Raw genomic sequence first — 25,178 nt, forward strand, 5'->3', positions numbered from 1 at the left:
CATAAACATGAAAAAGTGTTAATCTTGATCCGGGAGGAGTTGGTTAATTGGAAAAGCGACCAAAACGTATGAAGGTGAAAGCCAAAAAATCAGGTGATGATTTCTCAGGATCACCTTGATCACCTGGTTGGATTTAAATCAGTTAAACAGCTGGATGGGTGAGAATCAGTGGACAGTTTGGACATCAGAAAAAAAGACAGATATCAGAGGAGGAGTCTTTATTTTTGTAGAAACATTCTTGCAAAAGTACATAAACAGAGGTTTTAGATCAGAAAGTGTGTGAGCTCATCCAGCTGTGGTGTCTCTGTAGTCTCTGATCCAGCTGTGGTGTCTCTGTAGTCTCTGTTCCAGCTGTGGTGTCTCTGTAGTCTCTGATCCAGCTGTGGTGTCTCCGTAGTCTCTGTTCCAGCTGTGGTGTCTCTGTAGTCTCTGTTCCAGCTGTGGTGTCTCTGTAGTCTTTGTTCCAGCTGTGGTGTCTCTGTAGTCTCTGATCCAGCTGTGGTGTCTCTGTAGTCTTTGTTCCAGCTGTGGTGTCTCCATAGTCTCTGTTCCAGCTGTGGTGTCTCCGTAGTCTCTGTTCCAGCTGTGGTGTCTCCGTAGTCTCTGATCCAGCTGTGGTGTCTCCGTAGTCTCTGATCCAGCTGTGGTGTCTCTGTAGTCTTTGTTCCAGCTGTGGTGTCTCTGTAGTCTTTGTTCCAGCTGTGGTGTCTCCGTAGTCTCTGTTCCAGCTGTGGTGTCTCCGTAGTCTTTGTTCCAGCTGTGGTGTCTCCGTAGTCTTTGTTCCAGCTGTGGTGTCTCTGTAGTCTTTGTTCCAGCTGTGGTGTCTCCGTAGTCTTTGTTCCAGCTGTGGTGTCTCCGTAGTCTCTGTTCCAGCTGTGGTGTCTCTGTAGTCTTTGTTCCAGCTGTGGTGTCTCCGTAGTCTTTGTTCCAGCTGTGGTGTCTCTGTAGTCTCTGTTCCAGCTGTGGTGTCTCTGTAGTCTCTGTTCCAGCTGTGGTGTCTCTGTAGTCTTTGTTCCAGCTGTGGTGTCTCTGTAGTCTCTGTTCCAGCTGTGGTGTCTCTGTAGTCTCTGATCCAGCTGTGATGTCTCTGTAGTCTCTGTTCCAGCTGTGGTGTCTCTGTAGCCTCCGAGACGTCATCCAGATGTGGTGTCTCCGTAGTCTCTGATCCAGCTGTGGTGTCTCTGTAGTCTCTGTTCCAGCTGTGGTGTCTCTGTAGCCTCCGAGACGTCATCCAGATGTGGTGTCTCCGTAGTCTCTGTTCCAGCGAGTGTACAGCTCCAGGGTCTGAGCACCGACGCTCCTCTTGATCTTCATCAGAGACTCCACGAAGTCTCGGAAACAGATGTTCCTCACCTTCAGAGGAGACAGAGGGACGGTTAGTGGAGACACTCACCCTGGCTGCTGCTCTACTTCAGAGGGACAGCATCACCAAACTCCACCAGACTCCATGTAAATAATCAGGACTTTTATCATCGTAAAACACACTTCATTCAAAGTGGACAGAAACTAAATAAACTACCAAAAGCCGTCTTGGTTCATCTATCCACTGTTCCAACAATCACCACTCTGGTTTGGTTGAAATAAACCCTTAATTCACCCATTTACATGTGGAGATATGCTGGCTCTATACACGCTAAAAGTCCTGATTATTTACATGGAGTCTGGTGGAGATATGCTGGCTCTATACACGCTAAAAGTCCTGATTATTTACATGGAGTCTGGTGGAGTTTGGTGATGGTGATTTCGGGGCTGTTTCATGTTAAACTAAAAGGATCTTACTCTTTAACTTTAACTATCTCTGTAGGGATCCATCCCATAATGTTGTCAGACACACTCAATAATCTGAGATCTGATCATACTGGACCAGTCTCAGAGACTGTTGTTCTCAGTAACTTTTTAATTTCAACATTACCTGGAGGGGAGTGAACTCACCTCACTGGCCTCCATTTTCCTCAGTTGTTCTGGATGCAGCTCTGCAAAACACACACACACACACACACACACACACACACACACACACACAAATAACTTTCTCAGTTTTAAAACCAACACGGGGCCAACTGTTCCCGTGGTCTGACACACAGAGACCTGCCGCTGCAATAATAAAATACTTTATAAGTTTAAATTAAACACAGTCTACCGACTTCTAAGGTCTGATACTTGTAACTATCGTATCTCACCTCTGATTGGTCCCAGGGAGGCGTCTTTAGCCAATGAGGTGAGGTCGCTGCCGGAGTAGCCCTCTGTCATTCTAAACCAATCAGAAATAGACACAAACACAACGTAAACCAATCAAACAGACACAAACACAACGTCAACTAATCAGAAACAAACACAAACAACGTCAACCAATCAGAAACAGACACAAACACAACGCAAACCAATCAAAAACCGACACAAACACAACGTCAACCAATCAGAAACAGACAAACACAACGTCAACCAATCAGACACAAACACAACATAAACCAATCAGAAACAGACAAACACAACGTCAACCAATCAGAAACAAACACAACATAAACCAATCAGAAACAGACACAAACACAACGTCAACCAATCAGAAACAAACACAAACAACGTCAACCAATCAGAAACAGACACAAACACAACGCAAACCAATCAAAAACCGACACAAACACGTCAACCAATCAGAAACAGACAAACACAACGTCAACCAATCAAACAGACACAAACACAACGTCAACCAATCAAACAGACACAAACACAACGTCAACCAATCTGAAACAGATACAAATACAACGTCAACCAATCAGAAACAGACACAAATACAACGTCAACTTATCAGAAACCGACACAAATACAACGTCAACCAATCAGAAACAGACACAAACACAACGTCAACCAATCAAACAGACACAAACACAACGTCAACCAATCAGAAACAGACACAAATACAACGTCAACCAATCAGAAACAGACACAAACACAACGTCAACCAATCAGAAACAGACACAAACACAAAGCGTCAAAAACGTCAGAAAAAAGGACAAAAATGCTGAAAAAAAGGGATTAAATGTCCCAAAAAGTGACCAAAAGAAGGAAAAAGGTGAGGGAAACAGAAGAAAGGGCGAGTCCAGCTGCTAAATGACATTAACAGAATATTCTGGTTCTGAGTGTGGTGAACCTGGCGAGCTGTTGGAGCTCTCGCTGCGTCAGCGGGCTGCTGTGTTTCTCTAGAAGGTTCTTCAGCAGACTGAGGCGAGTCTGAAATAAACAGAATCAGGTTCAGTCAGACCCACCAACGGTAGGGGACGTCTCTACAGTTGGCAAGTCAGGGTTCATACGCATTATAACCAATACTTTTCCATGACTTTTTGGCAAAGTTTTATGACTTTTTGGCAAATTTCCATGACATTTTGGCAAATTTTCATGACTTTTTGGCAAATTTTCATGACTTTTTGGCAAATTTCCATGACTTTTGGCAAATTTCCATGACTTTTTGGCAAATTTTCATGACTTTTTGGCAAATTTCCATGACTTTTTTGCAAATTTCCATGACTTTTTTGCAAATTTTCATGACTTTTTGGCAAATTTTCATGACTTTTTGGCAAATTTCCATGACTTTTGGCAAATTTCCATGACTTTTTGGCAAATTTTCATGACTTTTTGGCAAATTTTCATGACTTTTTGGCAAATTTCCATGACTATGTGTTCCTGAAAATGTCAGTCGACATTCTCCAATAAGAATACTAATCAGTGTTAGAGTTGACCCTCAGAGGTTTAACTATAAATGAATGATAATGTCTGTGGTTCATAGAGGGATTCTTAATATCTCTCCCTGAATACAACGCTGAGGTTAAGACCACGTGAAAATACATTTATTAATCACATATTATTATTAAATCACATTATTATTATTAATCACATTATTATTATTAATCACATATTATTAATCACATATTATTATTAATCACAATATTATTAATCACATATTATTATTATTAATCACATATTATTATTAATCACATTATTATTATTAATCACATTTTATTATTAATCACATATTATTATTAATCACATTATTATTATTAATCACATTTTATTATTAATAACATATTATTATTATTATTAATCACATTATTATTATTAATCACATATTATTATTAATCACATATTATTAATCACAAATTATTATTAATCACAAATTATTATTAATCACATATTATTATGCTGTGTTAAAAAAACAATTCCATGACTTCTCCAAAACCTTTCCAGGCCTGGAATTTGCATTTTTTCCAGTTTTTTTCAAAATGTATGAACCCTGGCGTTCCCACCAACAGTAGAGACACACACACACACACACACACACACACACACACACACACACACACACACACACACACACACACACACACACACACACACACACACACACACCTCCTGCACACACACACAGACACACTCACCTCCTCTCCTGGTTCCCCCTGCTCACCCTCTTAGAGAACCTCCTGCAGACACACACCAGACACACATCAGGATACATCTCTATCATTCCCCTGCTCACCCTCTCATTCCCCCTGCTCACCCTCTCATTCCCCCTGCTCACCCTCTCATTCCCCCTGCTCACCCTCTCATTCCCCCTGCTCACCCTCTCATTCCCCTGCTCACCCCTCTCATTCCCCTGCTCACCCCCTCTCATTCCCCTGCTCACCCTCTCATTCCCCCTGCTCACCCTCTCATTCCCCCTGCTCACCCTCTCATTCCCCCTGCTCTGGCGTGATGGAGCCTCAGTCTGACAGCAGAACAGCTTTAAGGAAAGTCGGTCCCTAAAAAGTATCCAGTTCCCTAACCCTAACGTTAAGAGGACTGAGTCCTGAATCTGACCTGAGAGCAGCTTGGTCCAGTTCCCTAACCCTAACGTTAAGAGGACTGAGTCCTGAATCTGACCTGAGAGCAGCTTGGTCCAGTTCCCTAACCCTAACGTTAAGAGGACTGAGTCCTGAATCTGACCTGAGAGCAGCTTGGTCCAGTTCCCTAACCCTAACGTTAAAAGGACTGAGTCCTGAATCTGACCTGAGAGCAGCTTGGTCCAGTTCCCTAACCCTAACGTTAAAAGGACTGAGTCCTGAATCTGACCTGAGAGCAGCTTGGTCCAGTTCCTGCGGCCGGTTGGTGGCTCCCATCACCAGAACCCTCTCCTCACCACCCGACTGGACCTGAAACACAGTTTACTATCAGTCAAGCACAGCAGTATGCGGGGTCAGTCTCAGGCTGTGTTCAGGACAGTCTCTGTTTACTTCATTCATGTGTTCACTGTATTCATGGACTGAGGATGGGAGGAGGAGTCAGCACAATCTCAACCAGTGGATTCAGTATTCGGCCGAACCCAGTGTTTCCTCTATGTTGATTTGACCGCGGTGGCCCCCCATGGCAACATTTCTGCCCCCCATGGTATCAGAAATAGGGGCTGCATTGGTAGAGTGCATGTGGGAGAATAGACACGCGAGGGTAACTAGCCAGTTGAGATGGTGTGTGTACGTTCTTGAGAACTGTAAGTCGTATCACTTCTGTTGTCAGTTCATTTAACCCTGGTCTTGCAAATTTAAATTAAGTTATCTGGTGATTTTCATCGTTTGTAATCTTCACCTAAATTGCACGTGGCTGTTGATTCGATAGCGATTGCTGAACGCCCTCGCCCTGGTTTGTATTGGAGGAGCATTATTTCCATGCTGAAGTAGTCACACTGCATTAAGATAATGTAATTAATAGTGGGTTTATTGTTATTAAGATAATGTAATTAATAGTGGGTTTATTGTTATTAAGATAATGTAATTAATAGTGGGTTTATTGTTATTAAGATAATGTAATTAATAGTGGGTTTATTGTTATTAAGATAATGTCATTAATAGTGGGTTTATTGTTATTTGCTGCAGAATGCTCAGCCTTTGATCTCTATATGTCAAGATCAAAGTTGGCCTATATAGTAACTCAACAAATACAGTTCAATCACAACAGAAAATATGCCTCATTGTGTGTGTGAATAGAGGTGAATAAATATATAAGTTTGTGTTAGGGCTGCTCGACTATGGAAAAAAATATAATCCCGATTATTTCGGTCAATATTGAAATCACGATAACTTAACACGATTACTCGTTGAGTTCTGGAAAGATGAATTAATGAAAAATATTAATGGCATAAAAATCTCATATTGTACTGAAATAGTTCCCCGAAACGTGTTTCTGAAAACATCTGAAGAGAGAAATAGGCTGTGATGCAGTTGCTGAATCTGTCTTCATCTCAGATCAACAAAGGTCAGTGTAACAGATCTTCATCAGATTTTGAGAGGCTGTTCGTCACGCTCATCCCGCGCCTCGTTTCCTGGTTAGCTCTCCACCAATCAGATGGGTCATTGAGTCCGACTGCCCACTGGCCGATTCAACAAGTCAAATCATCCCAAATGAAGGCCCACGGCTCCTCCTCCTCCTCCTCCTCCTCCTCCTCCGGCGACGGCACGGGACACACCGAACAGACTCGAGTCACCGACCTCGCCAGACTGTCAGACGGCCGATTATCGGCTCGTGGGTCAACTAGGGTTGGGCCCATCCTCCTGCCTATTTTACCGCGGTATACGGTATCACCGTGACTAATTAAAAATGATGACCTAAGGCTCAGAAGGCATCACCAAACGGTTGGCTTGTGCAGCGTTCAGAAACTGAATCCCAAACACGAATACTGGAACAATAATAACATAACAACTACTTCCTCCTCCACACTGTCACGTGATGACAAGCTCACATCATTACATACATTAGATTTAATATGTAATCCTTGTCTCCTGTATAAGTGCGTTGCATTTTCTTTAATGACGGTACTGAAACGGATACCGTTGTTATTTTTAAGACCCCGCGGTATTAGGGTTGGGCATCGTTTGGATTTTAACGCGTCGGATTCCAATTCCGATTCTTCCTTTCGATTCCGGTTGTTATCGATTCTCGATTCTTTGAGTGGTGGAGTTGAAACGGGTCATATGCTTATTTCACAAATAAGAGGAAAGTTTTATTTTAATTCAACGGTGGTTTGCAGTTTTACAGCTTTTTCAACATAAAATAAAGCCAGAGTAGAGCGCTGCTTACTGTGCTCCATGGCTGCAACACAACAAGCGCCTGGCTGCTACGGAAACCCAAACTTTATATACCATTATATACTGTCTATGGACATGATATTATATACTGTCTATGGACATGACGTTATATACTGTCTATGGACATGATATTATATACTGTCTATGGACATGATATTATATACTGTCTATGGACATGATATTATATACTGTCTATGGACATGACGTTATATACTGTCTATGGACATGATATTATATACTGTCTATGGACATGACGTTATATACTGTCTATGGACATGATATTATATACTGTCTATGGACATGATATTATATACTGTCTATGGACATGACGTTATATACTGTCTATGGACATGACGTTATATACTGTCTATGGACATGACGTTATATACTGTCTATGGACATGATATTATATACTGTCTATGGACATGACGTTATATACTGTCTATGGACATGATATTATATACTGTCTATGGACATGACGTTATATACTGTCTATGGACATGACGTTATATACTGTCTATGGACATGACGTTATATACTGTCTATAGACATGTCATATACTGTCTATGGACATGATATTATATACTGTCTATGGACATGACATTATATACCGTCTATGGACATGTCATATACTGTCTATGGACATGATATTATATACTGTCTATGGACATGACGTTATATACTGTCTATGGACATGACGTTATATACTGTCTATGGACATGACGTTATATACTGTCTATGGACATGACATTATATACTGTCTATGGACATGACGTTATATACTGTCTATGGACATGACGTTATATACTGTCTATGGACATGACATTATATACTGTCTATAGACATGACGTTATATACTGTCTATAGACATGACATTATATACTGTCTATGGACATGACATTATATACTGTCTATGGACATGACGTCTGACTGTCTATGGACATGACGTTATATACTGTCTATGGACATGACGTTATATACTGTCTATGGACATGACGTTATATACTGTCTATGGACATGACGTTATATACTGTCTATGGACATGACGTTATATACTGTCTATAGACATGACATTATATACTGTCTATAGACATGACATTATATACTGTCTATGGACATGACGTTATATACTGTCTATGGACATGACGTTATATACTGTCTATGGACATGACATTATATACTGTCTATAGACATGACATTATATACTGTATAGACATGACATTATATACTGTCTATGGACATGACATTATATACTGTCTATAGACATGACATTATATACTGTCTATAGACATGACATTATATACTGTCTATAGACATGACATTATATACTGTCTATAGACATGACATTATATACTGTCTATGGACATGTCATATACTGTCTATGGACATGACATTATATACCGTCTATGGACATGACATTATATACTGTCTATGGACATGACGTTATATACTGTCTATGGACATGACATTATATACTGTCTATAGCCATGACATTATATACTGTCTATGGACATGACGTTATATACTGTCTATGGACATGACATTATATACTGTCTATGGATATGACATTATATACTGTCTATGGACATGACGTTATATACTGGACATGACGTTATATACTGTCTATGGACATGACATTATATACTGTCTATGGACATGACGTTATATACTGGACATGACATTATATACTGTCTATGGACATGACATTATATACTGTCTATGGACATGACGTTATATACTGTCTATGGACATGACGTTATATACTGTCTATGGACATGACGTTATATACTGTCTATAGACATGACATTATATACTGTCTATAGACATGACATTATATACTGTCTATGGACATGACGTTATATACTGTCTATGGACATGACATTATATACTGTCTATGGACATGACATTATATACGGTTTATGGACATGACATTATATACTGTCTACAGACATGACATTATATACTGTCTACAGACATGACATTATATACCGTCTATGGACATGACATTATATACTGTCTATAGACATGACATTATATACTGTCCATGGACATGACGTTATATACTGTCTATAGACATGACATTATATACTGTCTATAGACATGACATTATATACTGTCTATGGACATGACATTATATACTGTCTATAGACATGACATTATATACTGTCTATGGACATGACATTATATACCGTCTATGGACATGTCATATACTGTCTATGGACATGACATTATATACCGTCTATGGACATGACATTATATACTGTCTATGGACATGACGTTATATACTGTCTATGGACATGACATTATATACTGTCTATGGACATGACGTTATATACTGTCTATGGACATGACATTATATACTGTCTATAGACATGACATTATATACTGTCTATGGACATGACGTTATATACTGTCTATGGACATGACATTATATACTGTCTATGGATATGACATTATATACTGTCTATGGACATGACGTTATATACTGGACATGACGTTATATACTGTCTATGGACATGACATTATATACTGTCTATGGACATGACGTTATATACTGGACATGACGTTATATACTGTCTATGGACATGACGTTATATACTGGACATGACGTTATATACTGTCTATGGACATGACGTTATATACTGGACATGACGTTATATACTGTCTATGGACATGACGTTATATACTGGACATGACGTTATATACTGTCTACGGACATGACGTTATATACTGTCTATGGACATGACATTATATACTGTCTATGGATATGACATTATATACTGTCTATGGACATGACGTTATATACTGGACATGACGTTATATACTGTCTATGGACATGACATTATATACTGTCTATGGACATGACGTTATATACTGGACATGACGTTATATACGGTTTATGGACATGACGTTATATACTGGACATGACGTTATATACGGTTTATGGACATATACTGTCTATAGACATGACATTATATACTGTCTATAGACATGACATTATATACTGTCTATAGCCATGACATTATATACTGTCTATAGACATGACATTATATACTGTCTATAGCCATGACATTATATACTGTCTATAGACATGACATTATATACTGTCTATGGACATGACATTATATACTGTCTATAGACATGACATTATATACTGTCTATAGACATGACATTAGACGTATATAGACGTGACCTATAGCAGTGGCACCCTACTCCACTTGAGGAGCGGTCGGCTCGGTGTCTCTGAGTAAAATCTTCTAAACTGACCTTTGTTGATCTGAAATGAAGACAGATTCAGCAACTGCACGGCCTATTTCTCGCTTAAAATGTTTTCAGAAACACGTTTCGGTGAAACTATTTTAGTCCAATATGAGATCGGATTCTGAACGAGCCGCCATGACAGTCTGTTTTGAAATTAGGGACCAGCCAGAACCGATCGTCCAATCAGAGAACGGGAGAATAGAGAACCGAGACTAGCGAAGAGACTAGAGAACCGAGACTAGAGAATAGAGAACCGAGACTAGCGAACCGAGACTAGAGAACCGAGACTAGAGAACCGAGAATAGAGAACCGAGAATAGAGAACCGAGAATAGAGAACCGAGAATAGAGAACCGAGAATAGAGAACCGAGACTAGAGAACCGAGACTAGAGAACCGAGACTAGAGAACCGAGACAAGCGAACCGAGACTAGCGAACCGAGACTAGCGAACCGAGACTAGAGAACCGAGACTAGAGAACCGAGACAAGCGAACCGAGACAAGCGAACCGAGACAAGCGAACCGAGACTAGAGAACCGAGACTAGCGAACCGAGACTAGAGAACCGAGACAAGCGAACCGAGACTAGCGAACCGAGACTAGCGAACCGAGTCTAGAGAACCGAGACTAGAGAACCGAGACTAGAGAACCGAGACTAGCGAACCGAGACAAGCGAACCGAGACAAGCGAACCGAGACTAGAGAACCGAGACTAGCGAACCGAGACTAGCGAACCGAGACTAGAGAACCGAGACTAGAGAACCGAGACTAGCGAACCGAGACTAGCGAACCGAGACTAGCGAACCGAGACTAGAGAACCGAGACTAGAGAACCGAGACTAGAGAACCGAGACAAGCGAACCGAGACAAGCGAACCGAGACAAGAGAACCGAGACTAGAGAACCGAGACTAGAGAACCGAGACTAGAGAACCGAGACTAGAGAACCGAGACTAGCGAACCGAGACTAGCGAACCGAGACTAGCGAACCGAGACTAGCGAACCGAGACTAGAGAACCGAGACTAGAGAACCGAGCAGTATGGGTGTTTTTTCATGAACCGTACCACCCCTAATTACCCCCCAACCCCAGTGTCAGCGCCTTTACTTCCAGGTAACTGGTCAACTTACCCCGTCAAACTCGATGAGGAATTCTGTCTTCAGGCGCCGGCTGGCGTCATGCTCACCCTCCCTTCGTTCACACAGCAGACTGTCCACTTCATCTGGACACAGACACACAACAGACAGGCTGTCCACTTCATCTGGACACAGACACACAACAGACAGACTGTCCACTTCATCTGGACACAGACACACAACAGACAGACTGTCCACTTCATCTGGACACAGACACACAACAGACAGACTGTCCACTTCATCTGGACACAGACACACAACAGACAGACTGTCCACTTCATCTGGACACAGACACACAACAGACAGACTGTCCACTTCATCTGGACACAGACACACAACAGACAGACTGTCCACTTCATCTGGACACAGACACACAACAGACAGACTGTCCACTTCATCTGGACACAGACACACAACAGACAGACTGTCCACTTCATCTGGACACAGACACACAACAGACAGGCTGTCCACTTCATCTGGACACAGACACACAACAGACAGGCTGTCCACTTCATCTGGACACAGACACACAACAGACAGGCTGTCCACTTCATCTGGACACAGACACACAACAGACAGACTGTCCACTTCATCTGGACACAGACACACAACAGACATCACAACTCTGAGACATCTTGGGATCTACCTTGTGTGTTGAACCTGGACCTTGTTCTCTCTCTCTCTGTTTTTGTGTCTGAGTTACGGATGTTGTTTTGGCCTCTTGATTTAAATGGCAATTCAATTTGATTTTGCAGTTGACAATTTAATATGCAAACTGGCGATGCAATCCTTCAGTCCAGTTTGAATAAGTGACTGATGGGAACACAGACCTTTGGAAAGTTCCCCTGTAAATATGGGACGTGAAGAACAACACATCTCACTTCAGTCTGAAGGAATCTCTCTAATCTGGATCCTAGAGCTGCCACCTCTTAGTCGATTAGTCGACTAATCGGTCGTTTTGGTCTTAGTCGACTAAGATTTCTTTAGTCCATTAGTCATTTTTTATGCTTATTCATGCTTAATTACTTATTTCCAAGAAACTTCTGATCACATTTATGGTAAACACAAGATTTAAAGAAGTGCTTTTGCAGGATTAATTGTGGAGAAACTCAGTTTTACAGATGGTTAATTAACTACATTTATATTGTGCTTTTCTAGTCTTAACCACCTCTCAAAGCTCACAGCTCTGTCGATTAAATCAACTAATCGATTAGTCGACTAAATCCTATAAGTGTTAGTCGACTAAGAATACTTGCTGGCTTTAGTCCAGGTCATATGGTACTAAACCACGTTCACTTTTACATAAAAGCATGAAAGGAGGAAGAGTTACCGATGAAGATGATGGAGGGATGCAGCTCTCTGGCCACGGAGAACAGAGCTCGGACCAGCTTCTCTCCTTCACCCACCTGGAGACACACACACACACACACACACACACACACACACACACACACACACACACACACACACACACACACACACACACACACACACACACACACACACACACACACACACACACACACACACACACACACACACACACACACACACACACACACATTAGATTTAGGTCACCCTAAACCCTGACTGCTGACCCCTGAGACAGTTCTTACGTATTTGGAAGTTAAGCTGGCTGCGCTGATGTTGAAGAAGGTGGCGTTGGACTCGGCTGCCACAGCTTTAGCCTGTAGTTGATATAAGAAAGCATTTTAAGTTACACTTGGACTCTCTGTCTCCATGTTTGTGTGTCTGAGTGTCTGAAACTGGTCCAGTATTAACCGAGCTGTAATGTAACCCTACAGGACTAATGTTCAGCAGCAGTTAGAGTCCACTACACGTTCTGTTGTTGCTGCTGACAGACTCAGATTGTTATTCTAAGTGTCTGACAACATTATGGGATGGATCCCTACAGAGATAGACCTTTTAGTTAAAGAGTAAGATCCTTTTAGTTTAACATGAAACAGCCCCGAAATCACCATCACCAAACTCCACCAGACTCCATCTTTCCACTGTTCCAACAATCACCACTCTGGTTTGGTTGAAATAAACCCTTAATTCACCCATTTACATGTGGAGATATGCTGGCTTTATACACGCTAAAAGTCCTGATTATTTACATGGAGTCTGGTGGAGATATGCTGGCTCTATACACGATAAAAGTCCTGATTATTTACATGGAGTCTGGTGGAGATATGCTGGCTCTATACACGCTAAAAGTCCTGATTATTTACATGGGGTCTGGTGGAGATATGCTGGCTCTATACACGCTAAAAGTCCTGATTATTTACATGGAGTCTGGTGGAGATATGCTGGCTCTATACACACTAAAAGTCCTGATTATTTACATGGGGTCTGGTGGAGATATGCTGGCTCTATACACGCTAAAAGTCCTGATTATTTACATGGAGTCTGGTGGAGATATGTGGCTCTATACACACTAAAAGTCCTGATTATTTACATGGAGTCTGGTGGAGATATGCTGGCTCTATACACGCTAAAAGTCCTGATTATTTACATGGGGTCTGGTGGAGATATGCTGGCTCTATACACACTAAAAGTCCTGATTATTTACATGGGGTCTGGTGGAGATATGCTGGCTCTATACACGCTAAAAGTCCTGATTATTTACATGGGGTCTGGTGGAGATATGCTGGCTCTATACACGCTAAAAGTCCTGATTATTTACACAGAGTCTGGTGGAGATATGCTGGCTCTATACACACTAAAAGTCCTGATTATTTACACAGAGTCTGGTGGAGATATGCTGGCTCTATACACGCTAAAAGTCCTGATTATTTACATGGAGTCTGGTGGAGATATGCTGGCTCTATACAGGCTAAAAGTCCTGATTATTTACATGGGGTCTGGTGGAGATATGCTGGCTCTATACACACTAAAAGTCCTGATTATTTACATGGGGTCTGGTGGAGATATGCTGGCTCTATACACGCTAAAAGTCCTGATTATTTACATGGGGTCTGGTGGAGATATGCTGGCTCTATACACGCTAAAAGTCCTGATTATTTACACAGAGTCTGGTGGAGATATGCTGGCTCTATACACACTAAAAGTCCTGATTATTTACACAGAGTCTGGTGGAGATATGCTGGCTCTATACACGCTAAAAGTCCTGATTATTTACATGGAGTCTGGTGGAGATATGCTGGCTCTATACAGGCTAAAAGTCCTGATTATTTACATGGAGTCTGGAGGGTGACTGCCAGTCTAACTAGAGTTGATTGGAGGTGAATGGTGACAGTTGTACCAAATGTTGCCATGCTAATATGCTAAGCTAAGGTGTGTCAGGGTTCTTTGTGTCTTCATATGTTCTCGTTAACAAGTCGGAAGTCAAACTGTTCGTGCAGTGAGAGCTCAGACTCACCAGCATGGTCTTTCCGTTGCCAGGAGGACCGAAGAGAAGAAGTCCTCTGGCTGGAGTCCGCAGCCCTGTGAACAGCTGAAGAAGAAGAGAGGACGTTATTCGACAGCTGCGTGTTGGTTTTTAAACGTTACTGGTGTGTGAACTGACCTCGGGCCTCAGCGCCGGCAGGATGACTATCTCCTGCAGCGCCTGCTTCGCCAAATCCTGCCCGGCAACATCTGCAAACCTGATGGAGGACCCACTGAAACAGACCCACACACACATTAACACAACGCTGAAAAACACACACACACACACACACACACACACACACAGCGCTGAAACACACACCTAAAACATACAGATTTTTTGATGTTCTTGAAGCTTTTTTTAATGCATTTTGAAAAACTTTTTAAAAAAGCCACAAAAATGTCGCAAAAAGTCAATAAAAAGCTTCAAGAACCTAAAAACCCTGACCAAATGGCATAAAAACTGAGACAAATGTGTCAAAAAGCCAGAAAAAAATAAATCAAAAGAAGCGACAACACAGAAACCACCCAAACATGTTTAATATATAATATATTACATGTGTAATATGTAATATATAACGTGTGTAATATATAACATGTGTAATATATAATATATAACGTGTGTAATATGTAATATATAACGTGTGTAATATGTAATATATAACATGTGTAATATGTCATATATAACGTGTGTAATATGTAATATAATGTGTGTAATATATAATATATAACGTGTAATAAATAATATATAACGTGTGTAATATGTAATATATAACATGTGTAATATGTCATATATAACGTGTGTAATATGTAATATATAACGTGTAATATATAATATATAACGTGTAATATGTAATATATAACCTACATAACATGTGTAATATGTAATATATAACATGTGTAATATTTAATATGTAATATATAACATGTGTAATATGTAATATATAACCTATATAACATGTGTAATATATAATATATAACGTGTGTAATATGTAATATATAACGTGTGTAATATGTAATATATAACATGTGTAATATGTCATATATAACGTGTGTAATATGTAATATAATGTGTGTAATATGTAATATATAATATATAACGTGTAATATATAATATATAACGTGTGTAATATGTAATATATAACATGTGTAATATGTCATATATAACGTGTGTAATATGTAATATATAACATGTGTAATATATAATATATAACGTGTATTATGTAATATATAACCTACATAACATGTGTAATATGTAATATATAACATGTGTAATATTTAATGTAATATATAACATGTGTAATATGTAATATATAACCTATATAACATGTGTAATATGTAATATATAACGTGTGTAATATGTAATATATAATGTGTAATATGTAATATATAACATGTAATATGCAATATATAACATACAATAATATATAACGTGTGTGTGGAGGCCTCTCACCTGTCCACGATCTCGTTCAGGATGAGGTCGGCCAGCTTCCCGTCTACGTTCTTCAGGTTCTTCTTCACGTCTTTCTTCTCCAGCGGTGGGGGCAGCGGGGGGGTGGAGCGGACTACAACCCCGCGGCGACTTGTTCTCCCCTGCAGAAGAAGAAGACCACCACGTTACACGGCTCCGACTGGAAGTATTGAGTATTTGGGGATTTTGTTTGCCCTTCTTGAATAAAAACACTTCTAGAGACAAAACATCATAGAGCTGGACAATATATGGATATTAAATCGATGTCTTGATATGAGACTAGATATCGTCTTAGATTTGGGATATCGTGAGATCATGATATGATATATATGTTATGTTATACATATGATGATATGATAAGTGTCTTTTCCTGGTTCTAAAGGCTGCATTACAGTAAAGTTATACCATTTTCTGAACTGACCAGACTGTAACTGTTCTATTATTCACCTTTACCCACTTAGTAATTATATCCACATTACTGATGATTATCCATCTAAAATCTCATTGTGTGAATATTTAGTGAACGCACCAATAGTCAACACTACAATATCGTTGCTGTATCGATATCGAGGTATTTGGTCAAAAATATTGTGACATTTTCTCCATATAGCCCAGCTAGAGCATATTGTGAGACATTTCTAAATAGTTTCCTAAGAAGAGTGAACATCACGTTACAAAAAGCACACACACATGCAGATGATTACAAATAAATATATTAGGGTGTAAATCCTCCATCATAACAGCAATGCTCCAAGGTCCAAATGCGCCTGGCTTTTAAAGGGAATGGGAGATGATCTCTGATTGGTTGATTGCATGTTACGCCCCAAAACACACCTCTGATTAATGAAGACACTAAGAACAACCCTTTAGGACCAGGCGCCCGGCACACGGAGCCTTTTTACCGCCATCAAAGTAACAGAAGTAGATTTGGACACGCCCTAAACACAGCTGCACCAGGCGCTGCACGCCGTGACCTTAGATCGTTAAAATAGGACTCCAAAGCTGCAACAGTTGGTATGAGAATAATAGCGTGCATGTGTTTGCTGAGTCATATTTTTCGAGTCGTAGTTTTCTCTGGACCCCTGCCAAACCTGACCAATGATGAAATATACAGCCGTACGTCATCCTTCCACCGCTGGTTGTAGGGGGGTTGCCCAGCTAATGATGTGGGCTATGTGAATAACTGGGGGGCGTTCTGGACAAGTACATTTACATTTCACTTGTCCATGAACAAAAGTCACTTGTCCGGGTAAAGATTTATCATTTTATAAATTTGTTTGTGTTTTGCTAATGCAGAATTTGAACAAACTGTTGAAAGCATCCAAACTCTATCAACATTAATAAAATTCAGTTTAAACAGTAGAAACAAATGTGTCCCAAGAATAGATTTCCCCTTCAACAAGAAAAAAGGATCTCCAGACTCATAATACAAAGTTATACTTTGCACGCCGGTGTGCAGAAGTTAATATATTGAGATTCTAAGTGAATATTTTAAAGTTTCTCATTACTTTCAGATTCCTAGTCAATATTCTAAGTTACTATGTCAATATATTGAGATATTGAGTCAATATATTGAGATTGTAAGTCAATATTTTGAATGTTCTCATTGCTTTGAGATTCTTAGTCAATATTCTGAGTTACTAAGTCAATATATTGAGATACTGAACCAATATGTTGAGTTACTAAGTCAATATATTATGATACTAAGCCAATATATTGAGATCAAGTCAATATTTTATAGTTTCTCATTACTTTGATATTCTTTGTTTATATTCTGAGATACTAATTCAATATATTAAGATACTAATTCAATATTTTGACCAGAGGTGGTGGTGACTTGAACTTATAGCTAAAATAATTTTGTAGACATAACAATGGATTTTGCCACTAAATGTTGGTGTTAACGTTTTTTTTTTTTTCTTTCTACAATTTCACTTTCTACCCGGCAGAAAGTTACCAAGGGATCCTTTTAAAAGGTGTAGCTATTTTACAGTTGATTTATTACCTGATATTTAATCCTGCAAGTCGCAGAGCTGAGGTTTTACAATAACTGACGGACAAACGAGTAGCGGAGCAGCTAGTAACGTTACGAGGCAGAGAGCCAGCCGTCAAGAGTCAAATTAACTTCATGCTTCATCCGCACAAAGCACACTTCTATCGCCACGAGTGACAGCTTTATTCGGCTCGCTTTCTGTGAACGATGTGGGGACGGGGTAACGTTAAAGCGTAGTTAGCATGCTAACGTTAGCTAACTAACACCGGCTGCCTGGCTTGCTGGTTCCGCGGTGCTTTCATGCTGTATCGCTTACAGAGAAGGAGCTGAACAGTGGGCTGGGTCTAACGTCAGTGGGCTGGGTCTAACGTCAGCGGGCTGGGTCTAACGTCAGCGGGCTGGGTCTAACGTCAGCGGGCTGGGTCTAACGTCAGCAGTCCGCTCTCCCACTGCTGCTGGGTCTAACGTTAGTTAATGTATTTGTTTCAAATCGGTAAAGTAAAATCTGTAACATAAACGGAATGAGTGGCACATAATAACGTATATAATGCTTCATCCACACAAAGCACATTGCTATCGCCACGAGTGACATCTGTTTTCAGCTTGTTTTCGGTGAACGATGTGGCGAGGAGGTAACGTTAAGGTGGAGTTAGCAAGCTAACACCGGCTAGCTCGCCGTGCTTTCATGCTGCTTCGCTATCGGAGAATGAGCTGAACAGCGGGCTGGGTCTAACGTTAGCGACCCGCTGCCCGGGATTGTGGGGTAAAATATGTATTTGTTTCAATTCTGTAACATAGACAAAATGAGTGGCACATAACGTGAAGTAACATGGCGTTTTGTTTGAGTTTTAACTTGTCCAGTGGGGCAAGTAAATTTCTCTTCCACTTGCCCTACAAAAAATCCACTTGTCCCGGACAAGCGGACAAGCCTTAATGTCGAGCCCTGTCCTGTATTAGCTTCTCTGCATTGGCTTCCTGTTAAATCCAGGATTGATTTTAAAATCCTTCTCCTGACCTACAAAGCTCTAAATGGTCTAGCACCATCATATCTAGAAGAGCTCCTAATACCTTATTGTCCCACTAGAGCACTGCGCTCCCAGAATGCAGAGTTACTGGTGGTACCTAGAGTCTCTAAAAGTAGAATGGGAGCCAGAGCCTTCAGCTACCAGGCTCCTCTCCTATGGAACCAGCTCCCGATCTGGGTTCGGGGGGCAGAAACTGTAATCGCTTTCAAGAATGAACTTAAAACTCTTCTATTTGATAAAGCTTATAGTTAGGGAGTGAGGAGTTGCAGTGTCCACCTAACTGGCCCACCTGCTTCTCTTCATAATTGTTAGATTAATAATACATAACAAAGTAGAGGGAGGCAGGCCAGCCAAGCCCGATCCGGCAGGGGGAGAGTTCTAAGCCCGAAAAAGCTACCTCTCCTTATGACCTGTCTCTCTTAGTTACGCTGTTATAGTTACGCTGTTATAGTTCTAGACTGCCGGGGGACTTCCTTCCTTCCTCTGACACACTGAGCTGCTCTCTCCTCTCCCTTTCTATTACTTTTACTATTACTATTTGTGTGTATCCCGTCCCAGAAATGCTTGTTACTAATCCTAGCTTCTGGGGAGTTTATTCCCCGGAGTCCTTATGTTTTCCCCCCAGCGTATTTCGTTTGGAGAACGTGCAGCTTCCTGCTGAACCCTGCAGCTCCCCGCTACATCCAGTCACTGTTCCATTATTAATGTGACTATTATCGCCACTGTTCATCACACCCCCAACCGGCCCGTCAGACACCGCCTACCAAGAGCCTGGGTCTGTCCGAGGTTTCTTCCCAAGAGGGAGTTTTTCCTCGCCACTTTCGCACTGCTTGCTCTTGAGGGAATTACTGTAATTGTTGGAATTGTTGGGGCTTTGTAAATTATAGAGTGTGGTCTAGACCTACTCTATCTGTAAAGTGTCTCGAGATAACCTATGTTATGATTTGATACTATAAATAAAATTGAATTGAATTGAATAGCGTGCATGTGTTTGCTGAGTCGTACTGAGAATAGCGTGCATGTGTTTGCTGAGTCGTACTGAGAATAGCGTGCATGTGTTTGCTGAGTCGTACTGAGAATAGGGTGCATGTGTTTGATGGGTGAACTGACCTTGCTGTTGCCGTGGGCAGCGGGGGGGCGCTGAGGGCCGAGCGGCGTGGAGCGAGGAAGACCCAGCGAGGAAGAGGAGGAGGAGGAGGAGGAGGAAGGCTTCGGGCGGCCGGTCGGTGCGGGGTTAACAGAGTCTCTCTTTCTGGAGACGGCGCCGGGCCGGCCGGACGGCCCTGAACGCAGCGGAGCCTGGCGGTGGGCGGGGCTAGAGGTGGCGCTGTAAAGGTCCGCCTGAGCCCCGGAGACGGAGAGACCCTCCACTACAACAACAACAACACAGATCAACATGGAGAGAAGACACAAAGAGAAGAATAATAGTGCTGCACTAATATAATATAATATAATATATATATATATATATATATATATATATATAGCGGCTATATGTGGCGGCTGAGAAACGTAATACGCCTCCATAACACCAGGCGGTGCTACTCTGTATTGTTTTTACATAAAAAAAACAAATCATAAACTTTACTGTTTTTTTCCCAGTAATAACACCGTGTGACCTAGTGTCCCTACCCAGAGACTTGAGTCGGTCTTTGGCCATGATCAGGTTGGTTGTCATCTTGCTCTGCAGCCGCCGGTCGCACTCCGACTTCTCTCCTGGAAAACACACACAAACACTAAAGTTCATTTAAAGCCCCGTTTATATGTAATCTGGTATATACACAGTACAGGCCAAAAGTTTGGACACACCTTCTCATTCAATGCGTTTCCTTTTTATTTTCATGACTATTTACATTGTAGATTCTCACTGAAGGCATCAAAACTATGAATGAACACATATGGAATTATGTACTTAACAAAAAAGTGTGAAATAACTGAAAACATGTCTTATATTTTAGATTCTTCAAAGTAGCCACCCTTTGCTTTTTTATTAATAAGGGAAATAATTCCACTAATTAACCCTGACAAAGCACACCTGTGAAGGTAAAACCATTTCAGGTGACTACCTCATGAAGCTCATTGAGAGAACACCAAGGGTTTGCAGAGTTATCAAAAAAAGCAAAGGGTGGCTACTTTGAAGAATCTAAAATATAAGACATGTTTTCAGTTATTTCACACTTTTTTGTTAAGTACATAATTCCATATGTGTTCATTCATAGTTTTGATGCCTTCAGTGAGAATCTACAATGTAAATAGTCATGAAAATAAAAAGGAAACTCATTGAATGAGAAGGTGTGTCCAAACTTTTGGCCTGTACTGTGTATGTGTACACATATACATATATACACACACACACATATACATATATACACACACATATATATATATATATATATATATATATATATATATATATATATATATATATATATATATATATATATATATATATATATATATATATATATATATATATATATATATATATATATATATATATACACACATATACATACATCTATCTATCTATCTATCTATCTGAAGTCCTTCTTATATGTAATCTGGTATAACTCTCTTTGCCTTGCCTATAGGCAGCGTTGCCAGATAAAGATTACTAGCCAAGCCAAAAATACACCAAACTGCACTAATGTCTTGGTGGAAAACAGATGAGTCTGGCAACATTTCTGCAGCCGGCCGATTCATACAGACACAGAGTCGTTTGCTTCTTCATCACCAGCCAGACTTGCTCGTACCTTTAAAAGGTTACCCGCCAAAATGTATTTGTACCCACATCTGGCGGTTAGGCAGGTGTTCATTTAGAGCCCTGAGAGCCTCCCCAGGTGTGTAGGTGTGTAGTTGTGTTGTTGTGTTGTTCTCACCGTGTCCTGAGATGTGGATGGCCAGGCCTTTCTCCAGCTCGGTGATCCCTCGCTGGTACCAGCCCACCGCCTGCTGCTTGTCACCTGGCAACACATCAGCCAATCAAAACGCACCGCTCATCCAAAACTGCCTGCGTCCAAAAAGCACGGCTCTTGAAAACACACTTAGGGCTCCTGCACACTGGCTGCGTGGCGTGAGCTTGTTTATTTGGGCTCCGGTGTTAACAGGTTAGAGCTTACACAGCGTGTTGAAAGTGTTTCCAGGCAAAAATAGAATATGAAAAGATGTTTATACGTCATTTAGACACAAAGACATTTAATAAATGACATGTTGATGTTTGAAAGTCTCGAGGTTTTGACATAAATGTAATTAAAAATAATACATTTTCAAATAAATATGTGCAAACAAAAATATTGATAAAATGAAGTTGAAGAAGACGATTTTATTTCATTTTTTCAATAGGAAACATCCACGTGTCCAGACAAGGCTAGCAGCAGCACCGCGTCAGACACCTTTCTGGTGGGGAAAGACGTAGAAAACACCACGCAGCCTCCACACGGCAACAGAAACACCACGCTCACGCCACGCCACGCTCACAGCAACAGAAACACCACGCCACGCACACGCCACGCACACGCCACGCACACGCCACGCACACGCCACGCCACGCCACGCCACGCTCACGCCACGCTCACGCCACGCAGCCAGAGTGCAGGGGACCTTTTTGAGCCGATGAGAGAACCAACGGAGAGACTTTCACTTTTAAGGTCACGTTGTTATCACAAACAACCCACTACGTCTAAAAATAGTAGAGTTAACTTTAGGCTACAGATTCTGGAAAGACACACACACACACACACACACACACACACACACACACACACACACACACACACACACACACACACACACACACACACACACACACACACACACACACACACACACACACGATAATTACGTATAGATTAATCGATGATAAAATAATCAGTAGTCGCCTGCAGACAGCTGCTGCATGTTGTCACATGTCAGACAGCTGATCAATAATCAATCAGTCACAGCGGACATGTGTTGTTGTTGTTGTTGTTGTTGTTGTTGTTGTTGTTGTTGTGTTGTTGTAGTCAGCAGCTGCAGGACACTGAGTCCCTGATTCAAACACTGCTGTCTGTGCAGTAGGGCTGAAACTACCGAGTCGTGCCATTATTAATTCATTAATCTTTAGATGTGTTCAGGGGATTTGTGGAGGACTAACTTTACAACCTCTGGAGGACATTTTCAGACATTAGTGGCTGCTAATACACACCAACAACTCACTACTAAGTCAACGTATTAAAACACAAAATACACAGAGTACAGTGGTTTACTGAAGACTTGGGTTTGCATATATGGCGGAGGTGTTTAATGGGCTTTCCTCAAGAAAATGTGATGTTTTTCAATAAAAGAAAATATGCAATTTGACATAATTTTGGAGCGTTATTATCAGCATATCTGTGTCTAAAACATTTGAAAAGCTAGAGCAGATAAAGTTAGGTAAAGACAACGCGGCTCAGGTGCAACTATGACTTCTAAAGTTTGAAGGAAAACCCCGGAGGGGATACAAGTAATGTCCCTCCTAATGACAAAAGGGCAAAAACATAGGGCTCCAACTTTCTGCCTTTACTTCATCTTTAGTCTATCTGAAAACTTGAAAAGAGATTTGATAACAGAGCTGAACTCACACATTACTATTGCTGATTGTTTTCTAGATTATCTGATTCATTTTGGTCTATAAAATGTCAGAAAATAGTGAAAGATATCCATCCCAGTCTCTCAAAGTTCAAGATGATGCCTTTAAACCTGTCGTTTTGTCCACAACTCAAAATATATTTGGTTTAACATGAGGCTGAAACAGCATTATGTGCCATTTTTGCATGAAAAAAAAATTACATTAACGATTAATCACTATAAATATAATTGGGAATTATTTTTCTGTCACTAATCGTGGCAGCTCTAGTACTAATACACTTTAAAATCAGAACACTTCTCGTTCCGATTTCCCCACGCCAAACTCAATGCAAACATCTTCGGGTTTAATTTTGCATGAAACAAACACGTGCAGCTGGGATTGCAAGCACAACATGTACCGATACAAAACCTTCATGGTCACATCTTCCATTCGGCATGCACCACACACATTAAGCGATGCATATTTTATAAAGTTTACAAAAAATGCAAGACATGTTTATTGAACAAAACGACGTTAAAATGGTATATTTTCCAACGAAGTTTGGTAACCCTTACCCTAGGTCATCCGGGGACCGATCTCCGTCTAAAATAACTAGAGCTGCACAAATAATCGATTAGTTATAGAATTTTTTTTTTTTAAATGATAACTTAAAAAGTTAAAAGGATAGATTTGCTAATCGAGTTTGGTGTGAATGGAAGAAAGAAGCTACCTTGCTCATCCTCATCGATCCTCAGCGCCGCAGAGATGAACTCGAAGGCCCGCCCGTGGTGGCTCCGGACCCGGTCGCCTCGCTCCGGGCTCCCGGTGCCGCCGTCCCGCTCCCGGTTCTCCGTGGCTCGGCGCTCGGCTCTGACAGCGGCCGCGTTGCGGCTCCGCCGCCAGCAGAACAGCAGCGGGAGGATGAGCAGGGACAGCCCGGCCAGCAGCGGGTAGGACACGGACCACAGCACGTCCAGCTTCCCGGCACCGTCACCGGTCCGCCTGCTGCTTCCCCAGGGACTCATTAACGTCCATATCACAGCACACCGGTCCCGGTTCAGTCCAGACTACAGAACCCCCGCGACAGTTCAGATTAAGCGCTTCTTATTCTGTGTTTACAAACCGACACGGACGGCTGTTCCCGCCCATACCGCCCCCTGCTGCTGCGGAGGGAGGGGAGGGATTTCCCCCGTTTAATATCTCCATTAAATCCGTTA

The 25,178-nt window shown here is 41.2% G+C and overlaps 1 protein-coding gene across 1 annotated transcript; it reads right to left on the bottom strand.

The window, feature by feature from the left end:
- Positions 1-203: 203 nt before the first annotated feature.
- Positions 204-25,128, bottom strand: LOC114566984 (spastin-like). Its single transcript, XM_028595861.1, is given in 19 exon segments — positions 204-1,107; positions 1,144-1,201; positions 1,238-1,353; positions 1,933-1,973; positions 2,181-2,251; positions 3,149-3,228; positions 4,431-4,441; positions 4,444-4,472; positions 5,101-5,180; positions 11,489-11,580; positions 12,825-12,900; positions 13,111-13,182; positions 14,880-14,954; positions 15,027-15,120; positions 16,341-16,480; positions 20,487-20,746; positions 21,009-21,092; positions 22,256-22,339; positions 24,692-25,128. Coding segments are annotated over 19 exon segments (2,580 nt in total). The 5' UTR covers positions 24,987-25,128; the 3' UTR covers positions 204-285.
- Between the last annotated feature and the right edge of the window lie 50 nt (positions 25,129-25,178).

Source organism: Perca flavescens, chromosome 2, assembly GCF_004354835.1.
Source record: "Perca flavescens isolate YP-PL-M2 chromosome 2, PFLA_1.0, whole genome shotgun sequence".
Taxonomy (NCBI): Eukaryota; Metazoa; Chordata; class Actinopteri; order Perciformes; family Percidae; genus Perca; species Perca flavescens.